At 39.3% G+C, this 16,710-nt stretch overlaps 1 protein-coding gene across 1 annotated transcript in view; it reads right to left on the reverse strand.

The window, feature by feature from the left end:
* The window catches only part of sh2b3 (SH2B adaptor protein 3), a 125,921-nt gene that overhangs the window by 13,744 nt on the left and 95,467 nt on the right, over positions 1-16,710 (reverse strand). The window contains exons 3-7 of the mRNA XM_057830955.1: positions 6,785-6,886; positions 6,623-6,711; positions 1,079-1,230; positions 786-1,000; positions 537-714 (exon numbers count right to left, since the gene is read on the reverse strand). Of these exons, the coding sequence (XP_057686938.1) occupies positions 537-714; positions 786-1,000; positions 1,079-1,230; positions 6,623-6,711; positions 6,785-6,886 (736 nt within the window). The remainder of the gene's footprint in view (positions 1-536; positions 715-785; positions 1,001-1,078; positions 1,231-6,622; positions 6,712-6,784; positions 6,887-16,710) is intronic.

Consider the following 16,710-nt stretch of genomic DNA (forward strand, 5'->3'; position numbering starts at 1 on the left):
GAAGCTTTAATGCATCTAGTCCTATATAAATGATATCTACCGTAACATAATGTGGCTTGTAGCAGCTTTTCGGCAGCAGTCAGGTATGTTGTTGTTTTTTTTTTAATCTCGTGGCATGAGTTGAGCTAGAGCCGTGAGTTGAGCATTGGCGTTACCCGAGGGGCCGTGTAATGAGAAGCATGATGTTTAGCTACTCTCGCTCCGTTCCTAATTGCGTACTGAAGACCGCGCGGCGCGCTGAGTGTGTCGTACTTCTGCTTTACTTGGCATATTTCAATAATCGGAATTTGGATGTTTGTGAATCGTTCTCGAATCTTCCACGGCCGAATCGCGAATAATCTAAGAATCGGAAATTTTGCACACCTCTACTGACTATGGTGTTGTCTGCCACTTACTGTAAGATAAAAGTCCAATCCATTTAAACTGTGAGGGGCTGGTTCGTAGCCAGCCCCTCTCCGTTCAAATGAGTTGAACCTCCAATCTTATAGTCATTCACTGTCATCCCCGCCAGAGGAGTCGGAAGAGGGCATCCTTACCTTGCGACGGAGGGCTGGTGCCTGCCACGACAAAGCTGGAGAGCGTGACGGCACCGGCGGCTCCACACTCAAGCGGGATGGGGAAGAGGCGGAAGTGGCTGAGCATTTCCACGACGGACGGGAAGCGCAGATGCTGAACCCTGCACTGTCCCCACTCGGTCAAGGAGAGGCGCAGGTGCTGCGTACACACACAATTGGGAGGTCAGAACTCGAACCGGAATGGTCAAGCAGTTGCTCTGTGAGGCCCACCTTGGCTTTTCCTTGGTAATTAAAAGTAAGCACGTAGTCCCCTCGCCGCGTCTCGCTCTGACGCACCAGAAAAACGCCGTGACCCTCGGCCCCTGAACTCTGAACCAGGTGGGCCGCCTTGACCCGCGAGATGTGCCCGTGGAACCACGGGTAGGAGAAGAGGAAGTGATCTGTCTTGTGGATGAGCGGTTCAGGCAAAGCCAGGGTGACTGGGCCTGAGGAGCAGAAACACGACAATTGGTTGTCCAAGTTTACGCCGCACAAGTGGCACGAATGACAGGAAAAATACATACAGCTAATTGTGACGGGGCGCGCCTGGGGAGCCAGGTGGGAGGGAGTGGGCCGCCAATCGCTTTGGCTTCCTAATTCTGAGCTTGGCCTGTGATTGGTTAAAACGGCGCTGTCGGCAGGGGACGGGAGGGGCTCCAGATCCACACTGTTCGACCTGAACAGCACACATCACATCATTTGCTGAACGTGATTGTTTTGCTGAGGCACACTTCAAACCAATTTGTTGAAACTCATGCATGCGGTGCTGAAATTATGCTGTTATATCAGTTTTTTTTCAAATGTTAATTTATTAAATTCCTCGAATCACCCGGGGGAGGGCTCAAGATCTCACACTCTGTGTAGAGGCTGAAAACATATGGAGGTAGATTTGTGTCTTTATTATTCAATCAAAAAAAAGTTGCTTCAATCAAATAAAAAGTTTCAATTAAAATATATATTTTCAATCGAAAAAAAAGTCACTTCAATTAAAAAAAAATGTGTTTGAATGCAAAAATAAATTTGAAACTGAAAAAAATATATTTGAAAACTTTTTCTTTGATTGAATTATTTTTTTTGATTGGAGTCATGTAATTTTGCGTTTGGACCACGTTTTGGCTAGGACATTTGTGTCTTTATTATTCAATCAAACAATAAGTTGCTTCAAACAAACAAAAAAATTTCAAAAGAAAAATCAATTCAATCAGAAAACTAAAAAAAATGCAATCGTAGAAAAAAAGGTTTGAATGTGAAAAAATATTTGGGACTCAGAAATTCCCATTTGAACACTTTATTTTTCATTCAAACTGTTTTCTTTGATTGAAGCAATCCTTTTTGTGTTTGAGCCATATTAGGGGTAGGACATTTGTGTCTAAATCATTCAATCGCAATAATAGTTGCTTTAATCAAAAAAAAAAAAAAAAAAAAAAAAAAAAAGTGGAAAAAGTTTTGAACGCACTTTTTTTCTTTTTTTGAAGTGGAAAAAGTTTTGAAGGCACTTTTTTTCGATTGAATCATTTTGACACAAAGATTCAACTTCAACGCTAGTTCCGGTGTGTTTGAGTGGCAGGTGACTACGCCAATGGCATAAAAGTATGACGCAAGAATAATGGCTACCAGGGCTCCATCCAGCCATCGGAGTCTGCTGTAGTCCAAGCCGAATATTGGGCACCGGTACGGGGGTGTGACATCGGCATGTTTCACAAAAAAAAAAAACTGACTTAAAAAAATTAAAAAAAAAAAATTTTCAATCTAAGAAAAATAGTTTTTAAATATATTTTTTTGAGTTTCAAATTTATTTTTGCATTCAAACACATTTTTTTTATTGAAGTGACTTTTTCTTCGATTGAAAATATATATTTTGATTGAAGCAACTTTTTATTTGATTGAAGCAACTTTTGTTTTGATTGAATAATAAAGACACAAATCTACCTCCATAAAGACACCACTCAAATAGTTGTCGTTGTTCTTCTATTTGTGGAATCTAACATTGAAGTCCTACGCCCAGAGACAGGTTACACACGTTATATTTGCTCCGTTACATTAACTTGAGTAACTTATTGAGAAAATTGTACTTCTAAGAGTAGTTTTGCTAAGCCAGTCATTTTACCTTTACTGGAGTAGATTTGCTAAGAAGAAACGCTACTCGTACGCCGCTACTTTGGGGTAGCCGTTACATTTTTCCCTCTTTATTGTCCATCTTAGATTTTACTTTTTTTCTTTTTTTTGCCAGAGATGCCAAAATTGGCGCTGATGGTTTACCCAATGAGACATCACAACAATAATCACATGACTACATTATACCAATCAGACTCAAGCTTGCAGTTCTATGATCACACCAGCCTGTTCAATCATGTGGCTTCTTTAAAGCACTGGAAAAAAATTAAAGATTTGACATCAGAAAGTGTGGATTTCAACCTCTCTCCCAGTTTTTATTGGCACTGATTGACTACGGAAACCGGATATATGATCGTTTTAAACTCATAATGGGAAATATGTTTTCTCCACTAGAGAAATGCTCTTTGGACAGATGATGCTTTAATTCCGTAGATTATTTTCTCTTTCTGGAATTCAATAGAGGTGCGCAAAATTTCCGATTCTTAGATTATTCACGATTCGGCCGTGGAAGATTCGAGAAAGATTCACAAACATCCAAATTCCGATTATTGAAATATGCCAAGTAAAGCAGAAGTACGACACACTCAGCGCGCCGCGCGGTCTTCGGTACGCAATTAGGGACGGAGCGAGAGTAGCTAAACATCATGCTTCTCATTACCCGGCCCCTCGGGTAACGCCAATGCTCAACTCACGGCTCTAGCTCAACTCATGCCACGAGATTAAAAAAAAAAAAACAACAACATACCTGACTGCTGCCGAAAAGCTGCTACAAGCCACATTATGTTACGGTAGATATCATTTATATAGGACTAGATGCATATTAGCTTCGGTATCGTTACCAGCACATCTACAAAAAACTAGATGCGGGCGTTAGTAACGGCCGCCATCTTAAAGCAGTACACTTTCCTGCAAGGCTGTTGTTGCGAACCTTCCAAGCGAACCTAATTAACTTTTTATCTAAAATACTCCTAAATCGGTAAAATATTGATTTGAATCTATCTTTAAAATAGTTTTAAAACTTTTACATGTTGAAAGTAGACAAAAGAGAAATTATGGAATAACAGGCGCAATTTTAACAACTTTAACGGTTGATTCACAACATTAAATTAATTGAAAGTAGTTTAAAGCTGCTGATATAGAATGGGGACTGGAGTTTTTTATTTACTGTTATTTTTGTATACTTGTTTACTGCTATATGTTAACTTGATACTGAAATAGTAGTTTGGTTTAGCCTGAGAGGATTTTTGAACAATTTTGGAACTAATGTACAAAACAAAAAAGGAAGTGGGGTGCATCAATAATCGTTTTATAATCGAATCGGAGCCTCTGAATCGTAATCGTAATCGAATCGTTAGGTGCCCAAAGATTCCCAGCTCTAGAATTCAATGATTTTTGGGGGGGTATTCCTCAGCTTAATGTGGTTATGTAATAGGTTATAGTGCAGTATAATAATAAGAGTTTATAGTGATAACTTTGTGCTGAAAAAAAAAAATACCATTGTTTAAGAACAACAACAAAAATCATTCAAACATTGTAAGCAGTTACTCAGAATGTTACTCATTACTTGAGTATTCTTTTCACCAAATACTTTTTTACTTGTACTTGAGTAATTTTTTTGGATGACTACTATTACTTTTATATTATTTTGAAGCCATGCTATTCTTATTTGAGTAAAATGTTTGGCTACTCTACGCACCTCGGCCTACACCTCCATCAATCGCAAACGTTAATCGTCTTAAAACATGGTAGCTATGTACTATCACTACCAATCCTCAGAGCCCGAATTTGGATTTTTTTGGTATCAGAGCTGATTAAATAATTGCAAACTTATTGGTACCTGTGGGTTACGTGTTGGCCAGTAGAGAGCATGTGGTCATAGCACATGAACTTATTGGTACTTTTGTTGCCTGTAGGTTACGAGTTAGCTAGTAAAAGTAGTAGTTTTAAATCTAGGTTAAAAGGTACCCTGGTTTTTAGGGTTTTAATGTGTTCTGATTTTATCCGTTTTATTTTATTTGTTGTAATGACTTTTAGCCTAATGGTCCCCCTGCCCCCCAATTTTACTACATAGCACTTTTCTGCCTTTTATTTGTCACGTACTATATTTTTGCTTTATTGTAAAGCACTTGGAGGACTTCTCAGGTTTTGTAAGGGCTATATAAATCAATTTGTTTCTGCCTGTAGTGTGCTGTTGCACACCCGCGCCTGTTCTTCTTGTGTTAAGTAAACTTACTAAAATGACTACTCCTCCATTATTCATGGATGAATCACAATGAAAGTTGGTAGGTAATTATTGAGGTGTAAATACATCGATCGTTGGAGGATTTTTTTTTTTTTGCCTCATGGCTGACTAAAGCACAAGACAAGGCCTTGATCAAGTGCATCCGAGCGGAAAGAATCCTGTCTAATAAAGTGAAAAGACAGAATTGTATTTTTCTGATGTCTAATGAGGCGGAAAAACGTAAATAGAACCCAATATTTTGATGAGTTTGATGAGCCAATGACGGATAAAATTATTTCATGCGGCCACACGGGGAACAAGAGTGCAAGAATGAAATAAATAGATAAAGAATAAATAAAAATTGAAATAAATAAATATATATTGGAATAAATAAATACATGTTGAAATGAATCGATAAAAATGGAAATAAGACACTTTTTACCTGTCCCCAGCGTATCAGTGTTTATGTCTCATTTGTCACACAATGGCTGCGGTCACAAGCGGTGTCATTTTCTGTGTTTTAACATTATTTTCTTCATAGTTCTAAGAAATTTGTGATTTGCGTATTTCAATTCTTTGAGCAACAATGTTTCACTTGCAGGTTTTTTAACTGGCTCTTGTCCTTTACTTTAATTAAATGCACTTATATGACTTATTATTCCCTGTAGGTTACAAATTTGCTAGTAGAGGGCATGGACTCTCTTAAACTTGTTTTTCAAGACAAACTTGTTTTTCAAGACAAATTATTTTCACATTATCAAAAACTATATTTATTTCTGTGAGTAATGCCCCGTGAGGTTAAGGACTCTGAAGATGAATGAATGATGAATGTGGAAATTCTTGCAAGTTGAATATTGAGAAAATGCTGAGAATCAGTGAGCCCGATTCTATACATATCTAGAAGGGCACAATGATGATATAAAGACATAATAGTTTGATTACGATTCGATTTCAGTTTTGGTAGTGATATGATTGGAAAAAAGCGATATGTTTTATTCATTTTTACTTTCAGTGCCATCAATGCTAGATATTCAATCATGTGGCTCTTTTCATCCTCCTGCTCTGAATTTAGTTTGTCATTCGTAGAGATTCAATTCATTTGAAATGGAAGGTCTAGCAGCGAACAAACTTTAAGCATGTATGCTCACTAAATATCAGAAGGATTTAAATTGTTTCAGGCAATGTAACATAGAAGTGCCTCTGATTTCAACGTCGCACCTGCTTGGTTCTGTTTCCAAACTATTTTATGACTAGTGCACCTTTCCTCAGGGTGTAATCTGATTTTACCCAGGATACACGGATGAACTCTGACCTCCTGAGTGTGTGTGCGTGTGTGTGTGTGTGCGCTTGCGTCTACTGGACATCTGCAGAAATGAGAAAGGTTGAGATATTCTCATGAGCACACGAGACCTCCCCCACACTTCCTTGCACACACTGCATGTCTATCCACTTCTTCCATGAGTCCAGCATAATACTTTTTTGTCAAGATAAAATGAAGTCACACTAAATGTTTGTTAGTTTGAAGGAGTACTGTTTCCACTGTTTCCCCACCTCTTACTAGGGGTGTAACGATAGATCGATCTTGATCTCAAAATGAATTGGTTAAGCGATAATCCAATCAAATCAGTCAAAACAAAACATCGCAACATCAGCCAAAAAAAAAAAAAGTTCATAAATGTCAAAACTGCTTTGTATTTTTTATTGCTTTAGGTGAAATATAACTGACCCTTACCTGTTACTGATGCATTCTTTAATCTCTGTGGTCCAGGAGCTGACCTGCTGGTCATTATCCGTCTCAAATATTAAGCTGCCTCGGTTAACCTTTTGGGGGACAGAAAGGCCTTTTGTAATAAACTCCGACGGCTCCAAGTAGCTCATATACACCAATACGCACCTTTAAAACAAACGTGTTTAAGTTGTCAGGCATCTCCAGCCGGTTGCAGCGACGCACTTCATGAATGTCTGAGCAGCGAGTGGTCAGTTTGGGAGCGGAGGCCTAAGAGACAGACAATAATGCTCATTAAAACAAATGTGAATGTGGGCAAACAGTACAATGAGAATGGAAGTCACGCCTGCATTGGCACCAATGACTGTTTCCACATGACAGAGATGCGATGGAGATGTAAATGGACAGCTTGTCGAGTAAACGCAACAAATATTTTTTTTTTTAAAAAAAGAGAAAATGGGAACCACACTTTGTTGAATGCTGGTCTCAGGTGAGACCAGGTGTCATTTTAGGACAATGAAGACACAATGTGGTCAGATTTGTGACCAAGCACAGTAAAATAAGTCCTTTCCAATGGCATGTCAACCATTTTGCTACGATGATAGATTCCTTCACAACCATTACCATCACTCATTAACCGTAATTTTTGGACTAAAAGATGCACCTGACTATAAGCTGCCACCTACCAAATTTGACACGAAAACGGCACTTGTTCATAGATAAGCCGCAGGGGGCTATAAGCCGCAGTTGTCCTCACTGTATTGTGAGATATTTACACCAAAAAATAACACTTTATTTGACAGCGGTGTCATAAGACTGCCATAAGACCGTCATAATTATGACATAACACTGTCATGAGCATTAATGAATGCTTATGACAGATGTTATTTAGTGTCATCCGGCAAATTATCTCACTTTTGAATGGATGTGAAAGATCCGAGCTGGACTTAAATGGACTTGGTGATGAAATTTGCCGGATGGCACTTAATGACATCCGTCATAAGCATTCATTAATAATGCGCACGACAGTGTCATGTCATAATTATGACAGTCTTAAGACGCCGCTGTCAAATAAAGTGTTACTTATTAACTCAAATAAATCAACAAATAAGCTGCACATAAACCACAGGATTCAAAATGAAGGAAATAAGTTGCGGCTTATTGTCCAAAAATCACAGTATTTGGACAAAAGTTCAGTCCACTGCTGAGCATTTGCAGAACCATCCAATTTATAAGCTGAAACTTCTTTTTCCAAAGAGCTATTATTCAAACCTTTTACATGCAAAATGAGTAACCACCTTATGTTTTCTTACAACAGGAGCGTTAATTTGAAATATGCATTGTTAAGTTGTTAATACTCTGGATGAGAGGGGCCTAACTGGCAATTGTACCCTACTGTTGCACTCGCGAGACGTAACAGAGAGATTTTGCATTCCTTATGTAAACACAGAAGTCAGGCTCACTATTATGTGGTTTTTCAACCGAACACACTCCAACTATTTTCAGACAATACTACTTACAGTCGTGGTGTCACTTCACCCACAATTCTTTGCGCCTGCTTTGTTTTCTGACATGTGCACTTAAACTGGGTGTGGCTGTTTAACTCTGCTAGTGCTTTCAACTCTGCCAAGGGTGTCTGTATTCAACTCAATTAATTGATGCCGTGCCAAGAGCGATCTTAACACTGCTGGTTTAAAATAACACCCAAATCAACTCAAAAATAGTTTCCACCAAAAAAATCAACTACACAGATTATGCTGTGTATGGCAAACTCAGAGGGATCGAAATCATACAATTTGTGCAATCATGTTACATATTAAGCAATGCTTTTAATAAGTGTTTTAATTGACTCTCTTACATGATAAATACAACAATGGGTTCAGTGATTTGTAAAAACACAAGCTAATATGTATATATACAATAAAAAACACCTATTTAAAATTTAATTTAATCACATTACATATATATTAAGCAATGCTTTTTCATTAGTGTTTAATTGACTCCCTTACAAAATTAATACAACAATGGATTCAGCAATGTGTAAAAACACAAAGCTAATGTGTATATAAATGAAAAACAACTATTTAAAAGTTGAAATCACGTTACGTATAATATTAAGTGTTTTAATTGACTCTCTTACATGATAAATACAACAATGGAACTCAGTAATGTGTAAAAACTAAAGCTGTCAAAATTATCGCGTTAACGGGCGGTAATTAATTTTTTTAATTAATCACGTTAAAATATTTGACGCATTTAACGCACATGCCCCGCTCAAACAGATTAAAATGACAGCACAGTGTAATGTCTGCTTGTTACTTGTTTTTTTTAGGGATTTGTCGCCCTCTGCTGTTTGAATTGCGGTTAATTACGATTATTTAATTTTTCAGCTGTAATTAACTTGATTAAAAATTTTAACCGTTTGACAGCCCTAGTAAAAACACAAAACTAATGTGTATATGCAATGAAGAACACCTATTTAAAAGTTAAAATAGTGCATGTGCATTTGTTTGAGTGTAGTTATGCAGAAAATATTTGTTAAATGTCATTTCTTCATGTTTCAGTTCAAACTATGTCTATAAAAAAGGAGGACAATGTACATATATATATGTAAAAGTATTAGAAAGTACAACAGTAAAGAAAAGTGGAAAATACAATTTTAATGTCGTGACCACAACACAAACCCAAACATTTTGGGAAAAAAAAGTGTTTTTATATGTCAATGCTACGAAACAAACTAGGAAATACCACTTGGAACCTAGGAATAAAATATGTGTCACAATGCTCATCATGATGCGGAATGATTTAAATGGGTACACAACAAGCAAAAGGGAATCTTCATCTCTATACTCATACCGGTAAATTGGGGATTCCCCGTGTCGATATAAATGAAAACAATGAGTTGCTATAGTTGTCTTGACTTGTTTTGATTGAGTAGCTTTTACAAATGCAATTTTTGAACACTTCGGGATGTTTATTTCATAAATAATAGACCTTTGGATCAAGAATCTAAAAGAGTAAATGTTAATTTCAAAACTTTTGACAAAGTGAAACATTTTTGCCCCAGGAATCTCTCTGTACAATTTTCGACTCATTTTTCTATACCAGGTAATATTTGTCAAGGCTAATAAAAGACAATTAAAATTATCACCTTAATACAAATCGTTCTTATTTTGCTGTGAATGTGGAGACGTCTGCTGACCACCATGATAATAGCGATGAAAGGTTTCAGCTAGTGGATGACTATTGATAGTCATTATGGCCTAGCGACTTTCCCTTCTCCCTCCGACAGCCGGAGACGTGCGACACCAAACATATGAATTACACACTTTAACCTCTCACGACTGTCTGACTGGCACGCCTGCACGTGTTATTGTCAGCTGCCACCTTTCACCGCAGGGGGGATGCTTGACCGCACGCCCAGCCAACAGACTCATCCATCCGTGAGTGTGTTTACGCCGGTGGCCATCTCGGCACTCTGCTGGACGTGTGGGCTCGGCTGACATTTCAATCGCGCCGGTGTGTACACACAAGCGCGGACATTTCTGCCTTTTGTTGCGCCTTCATAGGAGTTGACAGGTCAGAGGGGCTTGTAGGTTGTTATCACTCACAAATTTTAAATGATCTTCATATTTGTTATGTACATCCTCAGTCTAAGTACATAGACTTGAGAGGGGGACAACACTTCTTTATTCAGTGTGCTTCTCATCACATGTGCACACAACGTATAACTTAGGTTCCTTTTTACCATAATACCACAACAACAGGGGGCGCACAACTATGGCAAGAGCAGTGTTACACAAATATGTAACATCTCCTCCGCCCTTACATAACATGTCCCGAAAATAAACAAAAAAGAACCTCCTGGTTTTCCCATCTTACTTATTACTTCTAAATGTAATCTAGCAGGTGGTCGCCTGTCACGTACAGGCTAACTGCATTCAAGTTACTTCAGATTTTTCACTTGTGGAAACAGGTTCCGATAACGTTGTAGGTTCCATTTCTGCATTGTTAGAATTAGACCCAATTACAGCAGGATTGTTTTGTTTTGACACATCCGGTAAGCTAGACATTTCCGGTATGATATAATCATCCCAATCACTGGACAGTTCTTGAGTAGTGCCTGGTATTCCAAACAATTGATCCACATGGCGACGCCAAACACCATCAGCTGTCTTAATTGTGTAGGAAACAGGCCCAGTTTGAGCAATGATGGTGGCAGGGGCCCACTTTTCCTTACTCTGATAACTCCGGGCTACAACAGAGTTTGCCTGGCACGGCCAGACTGTTCTCCCTGTATTTTTCAAACACTGGGAGAATAGTCTGGGACCCATCTCCTTAGTGGCCTCTCGAGGCGAACAAAATCATCCATCCAATCAGATTCGATTATTTGCGTGACGTGTTCTTAACGAGCAATGTCACTCTTGCGAGTCGGAAGTAGTCTCCACAACAACACAGATGGCAAATGGGAGAGCCAAGAATATGTTCCAATCCGCAGTAAAATCAGTTTTAAATTACCAAAAACACATCGACACAAGTCATTGACAACAGTCTGTCTCGCGCTAGCCATGTTGAATAAATTTCTCCATTCTCCGCTCGCGCTAGTCTCTTGTCGCATTGCCAATGTCATGTCCGACCGTCCCTGATTGGTCCCCTCCGCTGTCTGTTTGCTGTGGCTTGCTCCGCCCTGGAAATTTCATCTGCTGGATGGTCGCGGGACTAAATCACTGGAACAGCGGTGAGTCTGGAGTTCCAGGCTATAACAGATTCACCAGGTGCAAAAACTTGGTTCCTGGAATGAAGGTCTCTGTACTTGACTTGTTTCAGTTGATCAATTTGAACAATGTCTCACAGGGTTTGTGATTTCAGCAGGTCCATTTTTAGAGCATAGCTCTCGAGAAAACATTAGGTTGCTGGCGATACCTTGGTAGTTGCATGTATAGATGTTCGTTATTTTAGGAGAAATTTGTGTAGTCTCTGATGTAGTGTACCTTGCTCTTGTGATGCTTTGAGAGCATATTTGAGGGTCTGCACAAACCTCTCTGCCAAGCCATTGGTTGCCTGGGGATAGGGAGCCGATTTGATGTGTTGTACCCCATTGGCTTGCAGGAATTCAACCATTTCTTTTGACACAAGTTGGGGTCCGTTATCTGACCGAGTTGCGCAGGGGCTCCAAAACCGCTAAACATCTCTCCTAACTCCTCAATTGTCTTTTCTGATGTCGTTGATTTCATGATAGCTACCTCTGGCCACTTACTATGGATATCGATAGCAACCAGCAACATTCGATTTTCGAAAAGCCCCGCAAAGTCATTATGAATGCGGTACCAAGTGTCCTGAGGAAAACCCCAAGGATGAAGTGGGGCTGCCGGTGGATTGTTGCAAATCTTCTGGCAAGATGAACATTTTTTTCCTGTCTCTTCTATCTGTTTATCTAATCCTGGCTACCAAAAATAACTTCTCATCATGTCTTTCATTTTAACAATACAACAGTGATCAGCATGCATTTGCACCAGCATTTTAGCACCCAGTGACTGTGGCACAATCACTCTCCTCCCCCACAGCAAACAACCCGATTGAACAGAAAGTTCCCATCTATTATCCAAAAAAGGTATGAGAACAGTGATCCCACACTTATATTTGTTCCTTTAATTACAATGTCCATGACGTTTGACAGTTAGGGGTCATTCAGAGTTGCAGGTCTCACTTGCGAAGCTGAAATTGGTGCGTGTTCAACATTCCAGAAATAGAATATGTCCACAGAGGTTGGTTCATGTTTGGTGACAGGAAGCGGCAACCTCGAAAGTCCATCAGCATTGCAATGCCAAATCAAATTTACGATACTTGATGTCGTATGAGTGTAGGCCTGTCGCGATAAGAAAATTTTAGTGTGCGATAATTATTCCCATAAATTATTGCGATATGCGATATTATTGCGCCCCCCCATTTTTTTAATAACCAATTTACAATAACACAGTGAGAATACAGTTTATATTAATAGATCAAGTACACCCATTTAAATGGGATAAATATTTACTCTTAAATTAAAAAATACTTAAGAAATCACAACTAGAAACAATAGACCATGCCTCTTAAGTAAATAACAACAATATTGATACCGCACAGAAACACAGAATAAATGTGTTTAAAAAAAAATAAATAAATAAAATTGCACTTAATAACTTAAGCATTTAGGCAAATGAAAACTTTTCCCGTCATAGCTTCTGCAATGGTGTTCCATTGGGATGCAACGATGCAGTTAAGTCATGGTTCGGTACGATTTTTGATACGGGAGACATGATTTTCGATTCAATTCAATACATTTAATGCTCTGCAAAAAAACAAAACAAAAAAAAAACATTTTTTGTTTCGTTTTTTTTTTTTTTTTGTGCTAACGAGCAAAAATTAAATTGCCATCATATAAATATGCATTTTAGTTTTTAGCTACAGCTCTCCTAGCAGCTAGGTTTACTACATGAGCAAGACATCCTATTTGTGGTCCGAATCCATCCGTGTCACGTACTGAATTAACAATATTTGCAACATTGTCTATAGTCACTGGTATGGATTGATTTGGCCTTCTTAACTTCCATTCAGTCATGAAAGTTTAGAATTCATTGATGTAGTATGTGGACTACGTGTCCCATAATCACATTGGGCTCACGTAGCCAATGGCATGGACGTAGCACATCTAGTTTGCCATTTTATGATATCTAGTGTGTGCGCGCATTAAAAAAGTTAGCAAGCGCCGCTGAAGTCACGTCTACTCATTACTACACAACACCAGCATATGACAATCGACTTTCATAAACAGGACGAGTTTGAAGCAGCTGTTCATTGTCAAAGCGAGGTTGTTTGTAGCAGTCAAGTCGGTAACAATGTTTTGGCGGACTTCGTTGTAAATATCCGGCGTTGTGCCGAAAAATAGCCGCCCCGCTTGAAATGTCACTCCTGACGGGAGCGCCCACACGTCAACAACACCGGCGCGCCATAGATGGTCCACAGTCACTCCGGAGCACTGACGCAGCCGGTATACGTTGATCAATAGGATATAATGGGAACGATTGGCTCCAGCGCTAGTTTTTGCAGGACCTGGAACGAAGATGCATTTTGCACAGTTGGTAACGAGGAATCCGAACTTTCAACAGCACGTCTGAGGCGATAAATCGCAGCGGAAAAATTACCGCCTTCATTTTTATTTATCGCGCGATAAATGGAATTATAGCATATTGCGACAGGCTTATATGAGTGTGCTGACAACAACAAAGCCAACCTCTGAAGACATGCGGCTGCCAGGGAAGGGATTCTTGCGTGATGTCGAAGCATCGCATACCAGCTGTATTGGATACGAAGAGTTGAAATGAGTGAGAGGTTCCTTTTTACTGTAATACCACAACAACAAAGAGCGCACAACAATGGCAAAAGCAATGTGACAGGTTCCTTTTTAATGTAATACCACAACAAAAAAGGGCGCACAACTATGGCAAAAGCAGTGTGACATATACTGTATATGTTACAATATTTATGGAATGGAAGTGAATGATCATTGTGTCTGTGCCATTGACAATGCTAGACAGGAACAGCGGGTTTTACTGTATTTTATATACTGTTATTTATCACTAATCTTATTTTAAGATAGGCCCGCACAATATATCGTTTGAACATCGCCATTGCAATGTGTGCATGTGCAATAGTCCAATCGCAGGACGTGCAATTTTTTTTGAGGGGGCGGGGGGGTTTGAACACGCAAACTTTCGTTTTGCTTCTTAAAAGCAGCAAATTTTTATGCTTTTACACGGGACAAATCTTGTTGCGCCAAGTTGTCGTCTTCATTTTCTGCATTATTCAGGCCTTTTTTTGACCTGCCTTTCAAAGGAGGCGATGTTGAGGCTGCAACACGGTCCCTCTCTAGTCAGACCCTTGGCCACGCTGGTCAAGTTGTACATTATGTTGGGGAAATCCTACTCAGACAGCTCCAAGTTGGGACGCTTAGTAGTAATACTGGTGTCCACTGAAGATGGCTGGGGCTCTAAAGAACCACGGGTGACTTGACAGGATCTGTCTGCAATATATTCATGAGAAGTTTCCTTGGTGCGTCGCGCTCATCAAACAACATTGACGTTTTTTGCTTTTTGGCCACTGAAGACGCATTTCTGCCAGGAGGAGGGAGAAATTGCCCGGAAATTCTCTCACGCAGCTTGCGCTTCACTTTGTGCCGTAAAATATTCTGCATAGTTTGTGGGCGAGCTGCTTTTACTATTGTTGTTATGATATGCTTGTACATGTACACGTGTCGAATTGCCAACCACAAAATGTGATAGCACCAATATTACCAAATGATTAGTAAAATAAATTGCTATTGATGACGATGGACATCAAATCTATTTGAACTGGAAAGGTTGGCAGTGAATCATAATGCTTCAATGTTACTACTTTTTTTCATATTGTCTTATCTTGATTCTTTTTCCAATTTTTTAAACCTAACCTAACCTAACCTAACCTAACCTAACCTAACCTAACCTAAATTTTTGTTTTTTAAAGGAGTAGGTTGCATGCAAATTTTACTTTTTTGAGGTTTTAATCATGCTATATGGTCATGCCCTGGTTAAAAACACAGTTGGAGTGGTTCTCTGAGCCATTCGCCTATATTTGAGAAATTGTTCAATGTCTCCTGTCTGGGTAGTCTGGGGGCTGCCGAAACCCTCGGTGGTACCTACTTCCGCCTCTTTCCCCGAGCTCCTCCTCTGCTCCTCCTTACCGCCTCAAAACAAGTTTGCATGTAATGCTACAGCTTACCTAACACATAGTGTTTTGGCAAACTACAAGTTGGCTTAATAACGCGTAGAGTAGCATTTTTTTATTGAATAATTTTCCAAAATGTTGAAGAGGAAATGTATTTTTGAATTGAAAGGAGAATTTCCTCTCTTCCAAAGTAGTGCACGTTTTGTCAAAAATGGCTGGACTCTTCAACGAAAGTCAGACTGTGAACATGACGTAGTGTAGAAAGAGAGAGCGAGCGAGAGAGAGAGAGAGAGAGTTTACTAAAAAGTGTCCCATTTCCAGCCGTTTGAGACAGCCATGATGCAAAAATAGGTTTGTATTAAGTTGTGCATGAAATTTAAAGCTTTCATAAATTAACTCAAGGTAAAATTGTTACAAGAATGTACTTTAGAATGATACCATATACTTTATGCAATGTCACCCACCATTGTATTGTACATTAAGCAAGTGGGCATTCGAAAAACGTAATTTATTGAGTATTTTAGTGCACAATATGCATAACTTTCTTTTTTTTGTCTGTTTAGCGTTTTGGTTGACCACTTGGAGTGTAATGAACTGCTTGAAAACCATCAACATTGGACAGTTTTTGAACGACTGTTTAAAATCTGAAAAACTACAGTAGTCTTTATGGTCATTTTATATTACATGGTAGCTCACTGAGATCGATCTAAATTTTTTTCTGATCTTTGATCTTGATCTTAAAATTGCGCTGCTCAATATTCAATCCATTTTAACCGGTAGGGCTGACAGTAATTGATGATGCTTTAGTGCTATTGGCGGCAACAGACGTCCAATCCATCTGAAATAACTTCTCAATTAGATTGAACAATGAACAGAGTCAATGGCAGCGAACGAGTTAAGAAAATGGTCATAAATATCTTTTTACTTTTACGTATCTATCTTCCCTTAAGTATATTTAACTTGTGGTAAAATTCAAATACCAATCGTTGCTCCCTTGCCCTCTGCTAGAACGTCTCCCGTCCAAACATGAAGTGCAGACAAGGCTCGCATACCTCAGTAGAATCAACACTCTATGGGACGTGTACGCCAGGGAGCGGAGAGAAGAAATATAACGGGGGGGGGGGGGGGGGGGTAGTTGGAGGGATTGAGTGGCGTGAGAGAACAAAAGCGTCAAAAGGAAACAGACGAGACGGCGAGAGACACGGCATGGGGGGGGGGGGCGGGCAGAGGGGGGGAGGGAATGATGGAGAGCGAAGGGACGACAGATTCCAGGGCTTTTGTGCGCCGGATGAGTCTAAGTTCATGTGACAGTGTGTGAGCCTGAGGAATGTCAATGCTAATCCTACACACAT

This window comes from Corythoichthys intestinalis, chromosome 3 (genome assembly GCF_030265065.1).
Source record: "Corythoichthys intestinalis isolate RoL2023-P3 chromosome 3, ASM3026506v1, whole genome shotgun sequence".
NCBI classification, from domain to species: Eukaryota; Metazoa; Chordata; class Actinopteri; order Syngnathiformes; family Syngnathidae; genus Corythoichthys; species Corythoichthys intestinalis.